General features: G+C 38.1%; 1 protein-coding gene across 6 annotated transcripts in view; it reads right to left on the reverse strand.

The window, feature by feature from the left end:
• The window catches only part of SEMA5A (semaphorin 5A), a 329,372-nt gene that overhangs the window by 67,892 nt on the left and 243,134 nt on the right, over positions 1 to 18,346 (reverse strand). For all 6 annotated transcript variants that reach the window (XM_072034957.1, XM_027451744.3, XM_072034958.1 and 3 more), the window contains 4 exons: positions 16,397 to 16,514; positions 11,325 to 11,506; positions 9,962 to 10,105; positions 1,725 to 1,872 (listed from right to left, as the gene is read on the reverse strand). In XM_072034957.1, the coding sequence (XP_071891058.1) occupies positions 1,725 to 1,872; positions 9,962 to 10,105; positions 11,325 to 11,506; positions 16,397 to 16,514 (592 nt within the window). The remainder of the gene's footprint in view (positions 1 to 1,724; positions 1,873 to 9,961; positions 10,106 to 11,324; positions 11,507 to 16,396; positions 16,515 to 18,346) is intronic.

Consider the following 18,346-nt stretch of genomic DNA (forward strand, 5'->3'; position numbering starts at 1 on the left):
TTTCATTCACTTGGTGAAAGGCTTATAACATCTTTTACTCCAGATCTGATAGTAGGTAGGGTAGAATACTACCACTTTCATTGCATCTTTTCCTGAGATTATTTAGCTTTCCAAGTGAATAATGAATACCAGTTAAACTAGAATACTTGTTTATCCCATCCCATGAAGTCATGAATACTAGGAGATGGGATAAACAGGGATGACTGGGACAGAAACCTTTCACACTATGCTCTTTACTATGCTAGCCATGAAGATTTAACAACAGATCTAGGCCATATGTCTGCTTTTTTTGTGTACCATTGGGGGAAACAAATATTTTGGAAAACTTTGAAAAAGTTATTAGGTTAATTCTTAAAGTTCAGCTGAAAGACAAGAAAAAAAATGTTGGATGTTTTCAATATAATGAAAATGCACTTTACCACCAGGATAAATATTAAGAGAACAAATCCTGGGAAAATACACAAATGCTTAAAATTAAGAAAGGTAACAAATGATCCTTCCTTTAGTACTGAATTACTACCAGACTAACAAATAGTCTAGAGATGATGACAAACCTCAGAATTAATTGTTTACTCTCTGAAATGAAGGCATGTAAAGATTGGTTTAATATGTGAAAAAAGAAATAAATAAAAATTATTCTGTGTCTAGTATTCTGGAACAAAGCTCAGTGCATATTTCTCAGTGTGCAACATTAGGCCTGGTCATTAAACTCTACATGGATAAAACAGAACCCACAATTTTCCTTTGAGCTGTGTTCATTTTGGTCACTGGGGAGATTAACAATACCTTCTGTCATTCAGCAACAGAATCTATCTTCTTAGGTTTCAGCCACTTCAAATTTTGCTTTCTACATAATATCCCCTTCCATGACAATCCATCACTAGAATTCAAATTAGCTGTAACATGAAACGGCACCCCAAGGTTCATCTTCTGATATTCACCTACACTTGCTAAGTCTTTCCTTCAGCTTCTAGTTGTACTGCAACAAAATCCTTTCCTTTGGCTTTGATGGCGTTAACCATTCATCACTATTCACACCGACCTTATTTTCCTAGTGTACTGCAGTGAACTTGTCACCCTGCTCTCTGCATGTCTCTGCTATGTTTCTCTCAAACACTCATACGCTGCTATGTATATACTGCTTCAAGAAAGCAATGTTCCATTTTGATGTGCCCATCCCATGAAACATAATGCTCTGTTTGTTCCATATGTAAGAAAAAGCCCCTATATGCTGTTCCCCACACTTCTCTTTGTAAATGAGGTATTCACAATTTATTTAATTCATTCAAAATTGTCCCACAGTAGCTTCATAAATTGGCAGCTGTTAGGCTGCTGAGATGCTAAGATCACTGTGTAATCTTTATTCACTTTTTGTCACATTATTTATTTAGATTTTAAAGCTATCCTTTTCTGTGCTGTACAGGACCAGAGACACCAGAGACCTGGGCTCATAGCAAGAGTTCCCATGTATTCTGGTGAACAAAATAAAAAAGACCATAAACCTGCCGAAGACACATTCCCCGTCTGCACCAACCTTGCCTCAGGAAGCCTATAATCTAGATGACATTATATAAAAACTGATTGATATATATTTCTCCAATAAACTGTGTGAATTTCAGCACACACCAGCAATGCAGAGACAAATGTACTCTACTGACTCATGTTAGGGGTACATCACATGGGCACATGCCTATTTGCTGAAGGGCAAGCTGAGAATTACTTACGACACTGCAGCCAGGACAGTCAGGACCATTTTCACATATCCTACGCCGAGCTTGAATCCCTCCTCCACACTGAGCAGTGCAGCGTTCCCATGGACCCCAGCCTGTCCAAAACACATGAGGGGGGCACAACAGATGCTCATTGCAGTACCTGTGAGAAGAGGCAGACAAGGAGCCAAATAATCTGTTTAGTATCGAGACAAAAACTCCTCCAAGTTCTTTATTTGATTATTCAGATAGGTGTTTGTACAAGAAAATATTTTATACAAAGGGCCCTTCTCTTATTCATAAAACATTGAACTAATGGTTATCACACTGTGCAGAGTTTAAGAATTTATTGAAGCATTTGAAGCATTTGTTTGCTTTATTCAGTGCCTTAATACTCTCTATGATACAACTCATGATACAACCATGCTATTGCACTGTGAGCACATAAGCAAGGCTGACAGCTACTTTCATAATAACAATTGTGGCTATACATCTGGGGCAGAAATGAGTCAAACAAACAAAAGACAACCATTTAGGCAGGCACTCTTCTATCATTCTCCAGCCAAGCATTGATTAAGAACCAACTCTCTCATCCTTAGAAAGCTTTTTTTCTTTTTTCTGTTTTTTTTTTTTTTTTTGCATTTTGCTTTCTACAGTGACTCCACTTTTATGGGCAAAATAAAAACTGAAACATTGACTCTAGGCACAGAGAAGTGTATTGTTCTGATAGTGTTACTGCTTTATCTTGTAAGGGGTGTTTTTAGCTATTATAATCTTTGAAGGATTTCCCAGTGGGCTGCAAACTGATTCAGGGTGCTTCCAAGATCTTGAGGGAAACAGGAATATCTAATTACAAAGCCATCATTACTGTTACACGACATTCAGACATTTGGGAAAGTCCCAACTTTTAGTGTTGTTTTTTTTTTTTTTTCTTTTTGACTTTTTGTAAAAACCTAAGGTTCCTGATTTTTAGAGTGTGCCATCTAGTGACACTGGCTGTAGCATACACTGCTTGGTAAAGCCCCTCTGTGTGGGTTCAAAGGGTTTGGGCTATCAGTAAGCACAACTGGGACTCAAAAAGGGACCACTGTGGTTGCCACTGTATGGCTCTTGTTCCTACTATTTCTGACTGTTCTGAACAAACAATTCCATTTATTACAATACTTCCTCATCTTTTACACCAGTCATCCAAAATCCACTGTCTTCTTGCATTTCTGGCAGGCTTTCATCACTTTGCACTCTCTTGCCATGAAAACTGAACAGTAATTCATTTTCTACACAAAGAGAAACAATGACAGTATAAACTGTTGTTATTTTCAAAAAGAATAACAACATTTCAGAAAGAATAACAACTTTTTTTTTTCTTTTTCCAGAAATCCCCAAGATCTTCAAGCTTTAATTATTCATTACCAAAGAATTTGCATGTTCAGAAGTCTGTAAGGAAAAAACGTTGTTTGTGTGATATATATATATCAGTTTATATATATTTATATTTATATATATATATATATATCAGTAGGCTTATCACATACACTGGACCCTGTGATTTAAAATTTATCTGTAGGTCTGAGCAACTCCACTGCAATTTAAAAGGTTGGGAGTGGGGTAAATGGGGTAGCAATATTTAGTGTCGTGTTTTGGTATTGTTAAGTAAACTATTAACAGCTTGTATTGGGCTTGTCTGCTGTTCTCCAGCAAACTGAGGGGAAAACAATAAAAAATCAATATTTATGAATCTGCTATCTCGGAATTCTTCTGTGTGTGATTTGAGTAAATGTCTTTTCAACCATAGTTTGTGCATAAACTTCTTTTTTTTTCTCTTGAATGTTCATTATTTGCATTTCACAGTTCATATTATGCTATCCCTAAAGATGCAGAGGAATGTTCTGGGACTGGATATTCTTCTCAAAAAACTCAAACAGCTGCATGCATATTCTCTGTCACATGCATTCATTTATGGAAATATTTGTGATAGTTGGTCTCTGTGATCATTTGTTGAGAATGTTTACCCAATGAAACTTACATGCAACATCACCATTTATTTATTTAAATGAGTACATATTTTGCATATTTTAATTAGTTTTGAATGGAGATGTGCTAAATTAATTTGGGATACACACATGGGATTAAGCAAGTCTGCCATGAAATTGACAATTACTGATATTCAGCCACGCAAAAAGTGAAACTAAGGGTGGGATTCATCTCACCTTAAAATATAGACACATACAGTGTAGCTCTCTAGAAATGAAGTACTCATCTAAACTCGAGCAACAGCTCATGGAAAGAAACAATCTTTTTAAAAACATGAATTATGTCACCATAAAGTAAATGTCTAATACAGGTCATACAAATACAGTCCTCGATGTACTGATTCCTCTATAATGACTATAAGAGTTGTGTGAGAGAGAGACATCTAAGATTCCATACAGCCAATTCAAATTTTGTTGATATAACCTACAGAGCTAGAATCATTAATTTGGCACAATTTAGGAATATATAGTAGAATGAAACAAATCAGTCTGTTCTCCACTGCCTGTGTTGCCTAGAGATCTATAAACTATAGTGGAAATTCAGCCATCTCACTTGTGCATTAACACTCACATCGTGGACACCTGAAGTCAGGTGTGACAAATCTCATTTGGATGGGATTCCTGACTCTACACAGTGCCTCTTAATGCCATCGTGCTCTATCACCTGCTCTCTCTCTTAAGTGGAAGACAGAATGGAGCCTAGCAATTGACACAGTAAGCACTTCAAAGACTAGCAATTCTGCTAACCAGCAATGTTTAAAGTTACAGTTGAAACTACAAGATGAAACTGAAAAAACAAAACAAAACAAAACAAAAAACAACAACCAACCAAACAACAACAACAACACAAACAAACAAAAACTAAAATTCACATGCAAATACTACTTTCAAATCAGGGAAAAAAAATATGACAAAACCGATTGCTGATTTTTATTTTTTTCAGAAAAGGAATAAAAATCACAGTGTACAATTGGAATCTGATTTTTATTTCAGTCAGACAACCTCTAAAAACATCAGGTATGTTTTCAAAATTAGATACATCCCTGAAATTGATCTTTGAGTGCTGTGCTACAGCAAGGGGCTTTGAGCCAAGTTTCATTATATTGATTCTTGGCTGCATTTCAAGTCACTCAGTAACCCTTTTTCCCTTTTGCCCTTTCTTCCCCTCTTAATTTTGTTCTCAGGACCCACAGGGCTAACATTTTACAGTAATTCAACAAAACACGCAATATAAGAAACTTGGATCTGTGAAACCACTGCCCTCTCCCCTAATCCCATCTCTAGCTGTGATGAGGTCAGATAGAAGAACAGCCTAGCAAAATGTGGGTTTTGTACAGTGACCTTTCCCATTTTCCCTTACAGTGAGCCCAAGTTCAAATGCCCTAATAAAGGAATTGTCATACTGGGGAAAAGGAAAACATCCTCTATCCAGATATGTCCAGAACCACTAGTTCTTAGAGTAAGTTGTAAGTTTTACTCCAGGCAATTAGGGTACAACTGGAATTTATTTCAGCAATTTATTTCAGTGTTATAAAAAGACAAAGTATTTGACTTTAGTCAAATTAGTGTTGTCATGCAGCACTGAGTACAACGCATTAACTGCATGACAGTTATGAATGTGTCTTTTTCACTCTGCACAGAGATTCTGTTTAAAGACATAACTCTTAATTTTGAACAATATTATGTTAGTATGCATTTAAGAAAAACAAACTAACTTTAATCACTGTCCACCCATTCCCATGCAATACTGTTGTGTGCTGGGTATTCGTGGTTACCAGCTGCTAACTTACTGGGAAGCACAGACTGTGCTGAGGTTGATGGGAATGCTGGATTCCTTTAATTGAAGGCAGACATATGACGCACACACATGCCTTTCTGGAAAGAGATTGCTGCATCAACAGAAATCCCCACTCAGGAGACTCTGGAAGGTGGCTGGGGCTGTGGCATGTGCTCTCAGGAATTTCTGTGGAAGAGGAGGGAACAGACAAAGCGAGGAGCATGGGAGCACACACTTCCCGTCAGGAAGGGTAGTCGTGGGAGTAGGGGCAAGTCCAAGGGCTCTTGGTGTTTGATCTTCTCTGCTGAAGGAGACCGAGCTCATTTGTTCTGCTCAGAAGCAAACAGGGCTACACAGATGGGATGTTTGGCTCTCAGTGCTTCCTCCTTCTCATGGAAACAAGTCCAAGAGTTCTGAATCTTCTGAGGATTGTGTACAAAGTAAATGTGACAATATCTGCTGCTTCCTACATTGTACTCCTGAAAATTTCCAGTGTTTTCAATGGTTTACTCCTTAACTGCAGCCAATTCATTTTTCTAATTCTGATTTACTCTGCTCTTTTTTCTTCCTTTTTCCCTTTGTAATAGAAGAGGAATACACTTCGTAGAAGCAAGGGATTTTCATTTTAATGTACCTCAGTTCTGCACCAATAGGAGGAAGACCAGTGGACTTAACAAGGCTGTACTACTACATCTTCCTCAGCAAGGAGAGGAAAAGCATTTCCATTCAGTGACAGAACAGTGACATGCAATGTCAAGACAGGACAATACAGACTCTATAAAGTCAAACCTGTAGAGTTTTCTCAGCAGCTTCAGTGAATATTCCACACACAGGGGAAATAAAACAAAAGAAAACAAAAGAAAAAAAAAGAAAGAAGAAGAAAGAAGGAAAAGGAAAAGGAAAAAAGGAAAAGGAAAAGGAAAAGGAAAAGGAAAAGGAAAAAAAGGAAAAGGAAAAGAAAAAGAAAAAAAGGAAAAGGAAAAGAAAACAACAGATTTTTGTAAGCCCCTAGTGAATTCATCGGGTTGTTTTCCATCTCGAGCCTTAATTACAATATTATTTCATCTGATTAGCAAATTCTGTTAAAATCCTATTTTTATTCCCTCTCCATATTCTGTCTAAGCACACATCAGCTGCATTTTTGACCTATTTCTACAAGGCAAATTGACTTTGTAATCCAAGTCTTTGCTGCTATCTCTCAAATGTTTTCCATCCCCCCATCCTTTAGCACTAGAGCATGCAATGGCCTAACCTATCTGCAAAACTTTAAATTGGTAAATATTTCCACTGACTTCAAGGGAAAGACCAGCAAGCACAGATCTACTTGATGCATTAGACATTGCAGGATCACAGATTTCATGAGGTAAAACAAACATAGCCTAGACCAAACATTTACTCCTTAACGCATGAAAAATATTCTCAAACTGAATATTCATTCACATCTGTAGGAGAATTAACCTCAGCAATAAGCTGTCTTTTTGTGTTTATTTTTATGTAATTATGCACTGGATTTCTACTGGAAACAGTGTTTGTTTAAAAGCTGTTCCAAAACTTGGCACAATGTTGATTGTGGAAACTGAATCCCTTAATTAATCTCCTAAACGTGTGAAGGTGACATGAATGTATACTTTTGTAAAGACAAAAGCACACGGTGTGTAAACCACCTAATACTAATTTTTAGTAAAACTATACAAATATTCACCTTATTTATGGGCTGGGCCACTAAGAAAGTAAAATGTTAGGCTATTTATAAACATTAATTAATTTCCACGAGAAAATCTGAGACACTGCTTATTGGCACTCTGTAGGCAAAGACATTTCTTAAAAAGTACTGCAAGTGGACTACTTGCTGAGTCTGCCTAAATGTATTGGGCCTGGTTCTTAAGTACACAGTGTCCACCTGACACAGATGTAACTCCACTGGCACTGAACGGAAACAGTGAATTAATACTACTACAAATACTGGTACTCCATTGCCCTCAGCTCAGAACTCTCCACAAGCTGTTAGAGCCCTGAGGGCACTCAAAAAGCTTTAATGGAGGCAACCAACCTCACCCATGGGCCCAGGAGCTCTATTTAAGGTCAGCCAGGGATCTTCAAGACCGTAGTTTGGATTCCCACTGGGATCTCAGGCTGCCTCATCAACACAGTATCACCTAGACCCAGATGCTTGGTTGAATCCGGCCACAATCTGCAGGCTTGCTCTGCTCCCTTGCTGTGGGTGGTGGATGAGCCCTGCCTGGCAAGTTTCGTAGGACTCCAGTTTTAACAGCTCTGAAAAGATCCAAGTTCTTTGCCTGACACTGACAAAATCCTGGGAAATAATTGTTAAGATACCTCGTTCCTCTAGAAAAGCTGCTTTACAAATGGTGTAACAAAATGTCCTAACATACCACACCTTCTTGAAATAAAATATATATTACCCTTCCAAAAGCATCAGCACACTAAAGTTTCGTGGACAGCCTAAACACAATCAGGGTAGAGGTATGAAAGTTAGCTGTGAGCAAGCTAGTGAATGAGAGGCACGTTGATAAGGCAATGCAGGCCTGGTGGGAGTGGAGGCTGTTTCATGGAGAAAGGAAACAGCTACAGAGGAACTGGGAGAGAAAAAAGGTATCCTGCAGTAAATTTACTGGCACATAATCCCAGACTGCTGCTGAAATGGACAAAAGAGGGATAGTACAAGTAACTTGCGGGCTACAAAAGCAGAGCAACTTAAGCTTTCTGTTTGCTCAGAACAACTGCGTACCAAAATCCAATCCTTCTAAGTAAGTATTTCAACTCATTGTAAATATAACTTTCCATTTTGTACCTGCTTTTTCAGTGCATCCGTTGTCTTAATACTGGACATTTTCTCTTATAATCAGATAAGTATTTCTCACAGCTTTCTGTGTTTCTCTGAAACTCCTTATTGGACTATTCTATACTAAAATAAAGATGACAATGACTGCTAACATTCATAGTCCATCACCAAAAAGTCTATTCAAACTAAACTCTTTTCTTCTATATCCAGTCTTATTGTATCTTGCCCTGGACTGACCTCTCAGTTCAAGAAAATCAATAACTGTTATTCATGCTAGGACAGAGCTATGTGGCAGCAGATATAATTCTACATTTGGTGAACGGTTTTTTGATTGGGCAAACTATTTTCAGAAAGCAATTTCTGAAATATCAAAATGCTCTTCCTCTGTGATGAAATGGTAAATATTAATGGCTCTGAAACAGCAAGTGTTCACATGTTCTACGATACCAATCCATTACATTTAGAGTTAGAGAAGCCAGATCCCTTATTTTCTGTCAATACATAAATGTGTGATGAAAATTCCCTTCCCTGGAATGTCTTCATCTGAGGAAATGCCAGAGCTGTTGCTTAATTAAATCCCCCATTGAAACTCACCATAAAGGTTACCAAATCTTACTTTGATCTGACAGCACTGTAGGACAAAAGCATCCCTTCTCCTTTGGTTATGTGGAAGTATTTTACAGAAGCACTGAAGTAAACTGCAAGTATATATTGACAGGAAATATATCCACACCCATCTCTTGTAATGGATGTCTACAGTAATCCAAATTCTTACACCAGCACCAGTCTTCTGCTATTAACTTTTTGGCATGCCTCAGGAAACAAGATAATAAACCCATCTAAGAGCTGTAGTGGATCTGAATATATTCTAGTTTGATCTAAATAAATGTTTAATTTCTATTAAAGTTCCTAGCACATAAATAACATATTAAAGGCTTTTGGGTATGTGTATGATAAAATCAGAGGTCTGAATTTTAGATTCTGAGATAATGACAAAATGCTCAGTCTGGCACGAAACATTAGATGTTGAAATCAATATTTAAGCTGACTTGATCTTCTCAGGGGCTAATATACATACAAATAATTTAAAAAACAACAAAAACAACAACAAAAATACTGAAACCTTGCTAAAAGATATTTGACTCCAGGTGTATTATATCTATCAAATATAAAACAAAGCCCTTGAAACTTCTCTAGACGTTATATAGATGCTTAATTCATTTAAGGCAGAAAAAATGAACTCACGGTATCAGTAACATAGTGCTGTGACCTTACTATATTTTGCTCTGAATTCCAGGTCTTGAGCCCAGGCGACTTACAATTCAAACACTGCAATCAATTTTCCAGGAGAATCAATTTTCAGGGTCTCAAGGGACAACAGCACATGACTTCAGCACAATTCTCTGGCACTACTAGGAGCTCAGCTGGCTTGGAAGGGATGCAGCTGAAGTGAAAGATGAAAGAACTGCTGCAGCCCCACAACCTTGCTAATGGGAATACTGCTATTGTGCAGCAGTGGGTTTAAAGAGAGAGTGGAAGAAAACGGAATGAAAGAAAAACCAGGTAGGTAAAAGAGAAAATATCCTGTGGAATACAGCTGAACAGAAGAAATAAAATAGATAATAGAGAAAAGACAACTCACCTCTCCTCGCGATTCTGTCCCACACAGACACGTCCTCCATGTCGAGGGGTTGGGTTGCTGCAGGAACGCTGACGAACTTGAAAGCCTATTCCACAAGTGGTACTACAAGGTGACCAAGAAGTCCATGGTGTCCAGCCTCCATTTCTGGTAGAATAAAAAGCTCAGGCTCTGTCATCTGTTATACATAGCGAATGGCTGATTAGGTGTGACTGACAGCAAAATCTGACCCATTAATATTTCTGTAGAAATCATTAATACTTCACTGTGTTCCATTTCTTAAAGAATACTGAACTAAAATAAAAGTGCTCTGATCCTTCCATATTCCTTGCATTGTAAACTGCTGGAAGGACCCCATTACACAAGAAGTAAATAAAGTCCAAAGACATGAAGCTACTTAGTTGCGTTCAGTCACTTTATTTTGGGTAAACTTGATTTGCAAACTTTTGTACCAAAGTTCTGAAGATAACTTTTAATTACATATTTGTCCAATTATTATTTGCAGGTCTCTTTTTTTTTTTTTTTTTTTTTTCAGAGACATCTGAACATCAAGTTTTGCTACCTATTTTGTGATTAAAGTGATTAAAGGAAAAAAATAAAAATGCATTAGATCACAGTTTCAACAGTAGACTCTGATAAGTCACAAATACCTTATTTGTAAGTTATCAGAAGAGCTAACAGAATTCAAAGGCTATATCCTGTATTTGCAAACTTTGTGAAGGCACTTGTACCTCCCTAGTATACACTAGAACATCCACTAGAAAAAATGTACTTGAGATCAAGCATCTTGAAAAGAATTTAATATTCTGCCCAAAGCAACAACAACAACAAACAAACAAAAAAAAAAAGAGAGAGAGAAACTTTTGCAGTTCTCAGAACTATCTCATGGTTAAGCGCACAGTTGGTATTGGTAGAAGAAAAACAGAAATCAAGAAAAATAAAACTCAACAATAGTGAGCTCCTGAGGTTTCACCAGTTTTATGACTCGCAGAACTCAAAGAACTGAGAAAAATATCATAATTTGGATATTACCTAACATTTATTTATTTTTTTCTCTCCAACATTTTGTTAAAACTAACAGAGGACAGCATAATTTGGTACGCTGCATTTATAAGCACTATTTGCCATTTGGTACACTGCATTTAAAATCACTATTTGCCATTCCCTCCCACAATGTTTGGGAAAGAATTTCCAATGCCTCATTTGCTGTGGCTATCACTATGGACTGTTTCATGTACATAACAGGATCAGTGGATTGTGGATGAGATTTCAAATGATGCAAATGATGTTTGTTTGTTTTTTATGATTAAGTTAAAAATTTAAAACCATAAGCAATAGAACCTGAATTTATTTATTTTTTTTTTACCTGGAACAGTTGGCAATTTCCATGGTTGGTCCTTCACACAGCCACCCTCCACACTGAGGAGCTGGACTGTCACACACACGCGTCCTGCAGAGGCAGGATCCAACACTGGTACCATCTGTATGGCTGCAAGGTTTCCACTGTGACCACGTCCCAAAATGTCCATCCACTGTCAGATTCCTCGTCTAGAAATAAACAAAACAGAAAGGCCTACCTGAGGCCTGATAGTTGCTTCATACTATTCCTTAATGCTGCAGTATTATCTTCCAGACAGTACACTACACTTGTTGCAATTGCTACAGCTGTAGGATTCCCACAATCTCCAGATAATCTAGGCCACTGGATGCCACTACTATAGCAAAAACAATAATTACAACCATTGCCCTTCACAACCATACTCAACCTACAGTTATTCAATAAGTGTATTTTACTTCCTCTGTTATCCTCTAATGACAGCATTGCCTATTTCCTAAAATTTGCCTGTGATTAGCAACTTGGACACTTATTATAAAATAGTATGTGCAAGAATGTCTGTGGAAAGATACGTCCAATAGTACCATTTCAAAATAGTGAAATGTGGTTTTACATTTGACAATATCTAAACTGTAGAATCATAGATTATCCCAAGTTGGAAGAGGCCCATCAAGGCCAACTCCTGGCTCCACACAGCGCCACCCAAAAATCAGACCCTATGTCTGAGAGCATTGTCCAAACACTTCTTGAACTCCGGCAGGCTCAGTGCAGTGACCACTGCCCTGGGCAGCCTGTCCTAATGCCCGACCACCCTCTGGGTGCAGACCCTTTCCCAAACCCCCAGCCTGACCCTCCCCTGTCCCAGCTCCATGCCGTCCCCTCGGGTCCTGTCGCTGTCCCCAGAGAGCAGAGCTCAGCGCCTGCCCCTCCGCTCCCCTCGTGAGGGAGCTGCAGGCCGCCATGAGGCCTCCCCTCAGCCTGCTCTGCTCGGGGCTGAACAAATGGAGTTATGTTGGCCTCTCCCCATATGTCTTGCCCTCTATACTCTTCATCATCTTTGTAGCCCTTCGTTAGGTATTCTCTAATAGTTTTACATCTTTCCTATAATGTGGCATCCAAAACTGCACACAATACTCAAGCTGAGGATGTACCAGTGCAGAGTGGGAACCCTAGAAGCAATTATATTCATGTACCATTAAAAAACAAACAAACAAACAAACAAACAAAAAATTTTAAAAAGCATAAGTAGCACCTAGCACCTAACCCTACATGATTAGCCAGTTTGCTCTCACTAAAGTCATTTCTCAACACCTTTGGTTGGGAGGGTCAGACTGTTTTCACCTTGATGGGAATGATTCCATCATGCAGCCATAACACATTAGTAAGAAATTTTTACTGTTCAACTTAAACTAAACGTGTTAGCTCAAATCACATCAGCCTTTATTGCTATCAGAACTTTTAAACACAATTGGGCTGGACATGGATAATCCATCTCCATTAACAAATATTAATGTTTGTACTATTAATTCAATTTAGCAAGGTGTTAATCTTGATTATCTGTTACCATAAATTGAAATGATGGCAACTACATCACTTCAATGCTAACAATTGCCAGGTTTGATTGCCACATTTTAGCTTTCAGTCAAAAAGAAGTACTACCAACTGAAGATTAAATAGAATTCAAAGCAATTCTTAGATAAAAATAAGTATGTAGTCATACATATTTTATCAAATGTGTGAGAACATAATGCTGTAACATTTGCTTATATATTGAAATAGGAACTATATTTGCAGAATTCTTATGAATATTCTGAAATAGTGTCTCCCTTTGCTGTTTTTAGTATTGTTTCATTTTAACAGTGGTAAGGGAAGTACACATTTCACTAATAATTCGAAGACACAAGATTCAATTACAGCACAAGACATGTTTCCACTGCCACATTGGGTGCTGGCTGAATCTTTCCACTGTGGTGAAGGTTCCTTAATTTCACTATTCATTACATTTCTTGTGATTTATTATTCACAGATATAGCTTCTTCACAGAATAACTATGTGTACATTTTGCCAGCTACAACATATATAACTCATCATTTCAAAATTCCGCTGACACTATTTTTTTCCTTGAAAATAACTCATTGATCTGTGCTCACACGGACTATATGCTGTTATTTTTCATAAGACAATAGGAAATAAGTACTTCTTTTTAAATGACAAGTAAACACATTCCTCTTACACTGCTACTCTAAGAAATATATAGTCTGTAAACCAGAAATGGTATGTTCCCAACACAATTAATATAAAAGATGTGAAAATATCTTTCTTGTTTTCTATTCCTATGCTGTACCAAAACATGTTTATTGTTACACCAACAATTATACACTAAACCTGCAGTTGTCTTTAGTTATTATAATTTACATCAAATGGCAGTGAAAGCATTGTGAGAACTTCCTTCCTCTGTGAGGAGGAAGTTCTTCACAGAGAGAGTGGTTGCACACTGGAACAGGCTCCCCAGGGAAGTGGTCACTGCACCGAGCCTGACTGAATTTAAGAAGAGATTGGACTGTGCGCTTAGTCACATGGTCTGAACTTTTGGGTAGACCTGTGCGGTGTCAAGAGTTGGACTTGATGATCCTTAAGGGTCCCTTCCAACTCAGGATATTCTATGATTCTATGATTCTATGATTTATAAAACACGGGTGAAAGCTTGAGCTCAGAAGCAAATACAGATGGGAGGTTTCTCTTTCCTGATTTTTTTTCCCTATTCCTGCAAAGATCATCCCACTGTAGTCTCTGATGTTACCTACAATTTCCCTGTTCTCCCTATGCATATCTCCTTTTCACAAGTAAAATCAAACAATTTTGTAATAGGACTATAGGAAAGCAAACTGTACTGACCATGGGTTTTTTAACCCTCACCAGAATTTGTTCAAGACCACTGCCCATTAACCTTTCACAATCTGACATGCCTTGAGTGCAAAGTCATGGCCAAAGAGACAATATGGCTGTATTTTCCTGACATGGCTGCATTCTGCTTTCCCTCTATACCTTCCTGTTTTTGCTACCCTTTACTTTTTTTTTTTTCTGTAGCTGCCTAAATCCCTTCTTTATTTCTTTTCCTTCTTTCCTCCTTCCTTCCTTCCTTCTTTCCTTATTTCCCCCAAATATTCAAACATTTTATTTATTTTATTTTATTTTATTTTATTTTATTTTATTTTATTTTATTTTATTTTATTTTATTTTATTTTATTGTTTGTAAAAGCACTCTGATGATGCCACTATTTTTAGTGATGGATTGCAAGTGTTACCACTGGAAAATATTTTGTCAAAACTATTAACAAGATCTTTCATTACTATAAAAAGACTTAGATGAGTAATAATGATATCTGACCAACTGGAAGAAGCTCAAAGCAGATACATGTGCCATAACATTAATTACTATCTGTATTCACTCACAATTGGTGTACTTATGCCAGAAATACCCACTTGAGAATTATAAATCAAAGTAAGATAACTACAATAACTGTATTTGTCAGAAACGATTTTCAAAGTTCAGAGACACAGAAGCACAGATACCCAGCTATCTCTCTAAGACCCTTTACTGCTCCACCATGAAATGCCAATAAATGTTCAGGCACATGAATAATTCCCTAGAAAATAACTTCTCAAGTATTACTGGTCACACTTAATTTTGTGCCAAACTAGACTACAAACAGGTCACAACTGATGTGAATTTGTAAGAAATTGGTCATGCATTCATCTAACAAATTTTCTATGGTGTTAAAAAGATCAGTGCACATTTACTAACAGTAGAGATTTTAGAACCACTTGGAAACAAAGCAGGGAGGTTAAAAAAGTTTCTAATATTTTGTTCTGTTCTGCCTTCAACATTTTTGACATTGTTTCCCACAGCATTTTCCTGGAGAAACTGGCTGCTCAAAACTTGGACAGGTTTACGCTTCATGGGGTTAAAAGCTGCCTGGGTGGCCAGGCACAAAGAGCCATGGTGAATAGAGTTAAATTCAGCTGGAGGCCTGTCACAAGTGGTGTCCTCCAGGGCTCAGTACTAGGGCCAGCTCTCTTCAATATCTTAGTCAATGATCTGGACAAGGGGATCGAGTACACCCTCAATAAGTTTGCAGATAACACCAAGTTAGGCACGAGTGTTTATCTGACCGAGGGTACGAGATCTCTGCAGAGGGTCTGGATAGGCTGGATCGATGAGCCAAGGGCAACTTTATGATGGTCAACAAGGCTAAGTGCTGGGTCCTGCACTTGGGGTACAACAACCCCATGAAACGCTACAGGCTGGGGAAAGAGTGGCTGCAAAGCTGCCTGGCAGAAAGGGACCTGGGGGTATTGGTCAATAGCCAGCTGAATATGTGCCAGCAGTGTGCTCAGGTGGCCAAGGAGGCCAACAGCATCCTGGCTTGTATCAGAAATAGTGCAGCCAGCCCAGACAGGGGAGTGATTGTCCCCCTGTGCTCTGCTCAGGCTCTCAGCTACACTTCAAATACTGCTTTCAGTTTTGGGAACCTCACTACAAGAAGGACATCGAGGTGCTGGAGAAGGTGCAAAGAAGGGCAATGAAGTTGGTGAAGGGTCTAGAAAACAAGCCTTATGAGGAGCAGCTGAGAGAGCTGAGGTTGTTTAGCCTGAAGAAAAGGAGGCTCAGGGGAGACCTTATTGTGCTCTATAAGTATCTTAAAGGAGGCTATAGCTAGGTGGGGATTGGTGTAGGAAAGGCTATCACACTAGCAATTAGATATTTTTAAACTAAAAAATATGCGGAGGTAAATCCTTCAAATAAAAATGTGTCAATATCACTAACATTTGAGCATTTGTTTTCAAAGTAGGAATATAGGCATTGCAGGGCAAAAAATAACTATCCTTTGAAAGAACGCTAAACAATTTGATCTAATTAATATAGTTTGATAATAAATTGAAAAGAAACTAAATATCTTGCTCAAGTCTGATAGGAGGACCTGAAGAAAATGGTATTAAATACATTTTTGTAAGCTTGAGAAATCTTATGCAAGCTCATTTTCATGAGATTCACATTGAATCAAAAGTTTTAAGAGATAAAAGAAGGTTTTTGGACTTACTGGGCACACAGTAATGCTTTGTTCCCACTGACTCATACTCAGACTTTCTTCCAGTGTAGTGCATTTCTTCATCACCATGTCCCAGCCGCAATAAGGATCCTGGGATCCAATGCATGCACTGTGAATGAAAACCAATCAGAAAACATGAACATTATCCTTGTCTGTACTTGCCAAAGATCTCTAAATAACTACATAGCATCTCTTCATATTTCATAAGTATATGAAACAGATCAAAATAGGTAGTGAAATTGATCCCTGTTATGATGAAGCACAGATGGAATGATTAAACAGAGAAAAATTAATTTGAATGCCTACACAAATCCAGAAGAATTTCTTTCAAGAGCATAACTGAATTTCTGACTGCAGGCACAGTATGTAGTCAAGAATTATCACTGTTGTATTTAATTGCTACAGAGTTACAGATATTCATAAAAAACAAATGCTGTCTGCTTCAAGTACAGAAGATTTCAGAAGTTACAGTTCTTAGCCTTTTCTATCAGTTTTGGAATCATAGTTATCATCATTGAGAGAAATCAAGTAACAACATCTACTCTTTGTAAATGAATTATAAAAACCTCTGTAAGAGCAGATATTTGTTTTCTTCACTGCTATGTAGTCCCTGGAAAGAAGTACAAAGAGGCATTACTGGCTGCCATCAACAACTCTCATGTATCACACTCTGCCCTAGACAGTCTGTCCTAGTATCACACAAGGAGATCAAAAGGCGAAAAGAAGGCTAGAGAGAAGGATGGCAGTATAGCTCCCTATAGACTCTGAAAGATGCACTGTAGAAAGCTAAAATATCTTTTCTCTATTAAATGCCTTGCTACTGGTTGGGCAAGCATTAACAGTCCAGGCTATGGGTCTACAGCCTCATGGCTTCAGATACCTAAGAAAGGAGATGGAAGTTCCATAATAGTGAAAATAATGCAGCAGTTTTAATACTTGTCAGTGTAAAAATAGCTAACAATTACACATACAGGTAATCAATTCAAAAATGTTGACTAGAATGTAAAAAATGCCAAAACAATCATTCTTGTTCAACTCAAATCCATAGGCATGCTCATTCTCTCTTTAGTTATTCACATTACATTTGTTAGCAAAGGGCCGCCAAGATAATTAAGGGACCGGAGCTTCTCTACTATGAGGAAAGGCTGAGAGAACTGGGACTGTTCAGCCTGAAGGGAAGGCTCATGAGGCATCTTATCCATGTGTATAAATATGTGATCAGGGAGTGCAAAGAGCACAGAGCCAGGCTCTTTTCAGTGGTGCCCAGTGACAGAACAAGAGGCAGTGGGCACAGATTAAAACACAGGAATTTCCTTCTGAATATTTTTAATTTATTTATTAAAAATGTGCAGCTGATGGATCACTGGCACAGGTTGCCCAGAGAGGTTGTGGATTATCCCTCCCTGAAGATCTTCAAAAGCCATCTCTACGTGGTCCTGGACAAACAGCTCTAGGTGTCTCTGCTGGAGCAGCGAGGGTTGGACCAGATGACCTCCAGAGGCTCCTTCCAGCCTCAGCCATTGTGGGATTCTACCCTCACAGATCCTATGTTTTCTTCGTATTTCTATTTATCTTTGGCATTCCTCACATATTTCCACGCTAACATCTGATAAAATGCAGACTTACTAATTCCCTAGTATTCTATTCTATATTACCATCATAGGGGATACTTAATACTTACAAATTTTATGGATTTAGTTCCTATGGTACCCTTGGCAACATGGACTGCCAGAACTATGTGGCAGGATAGTTCCCATCTGCAAAATGGGGCTAGCATAAGAGGCATAATAGCACAAACTCCCTAGGTGCTTCTAATTAGGCAGCCAGTTCAAAGATAAAGCTTTTGGATTAGGAGACTTAGTGTTTGGAAGAAAGTTCCCACTTCTCTTGCAGCTGTGAACACTTAGCATTTTTGTAACTCAGGCTGCATGTTTCCAGTCA

This window comes from Anas platyrhynchos, chromosome 2 (assembly GCF_047663525.1).
Source record: "Anas platyrhynchos isolate ZD024472 breed Pekin duck chromosome 2, IASCAAS_PekinDuck_T2T, whole genome shotgun sequence".
Lineage (NCBI taxonomy): Eukaryota > Metazoa > Chordata > Aves > Anseriformes > Anatidae > Anas > Anas platyrhynchos.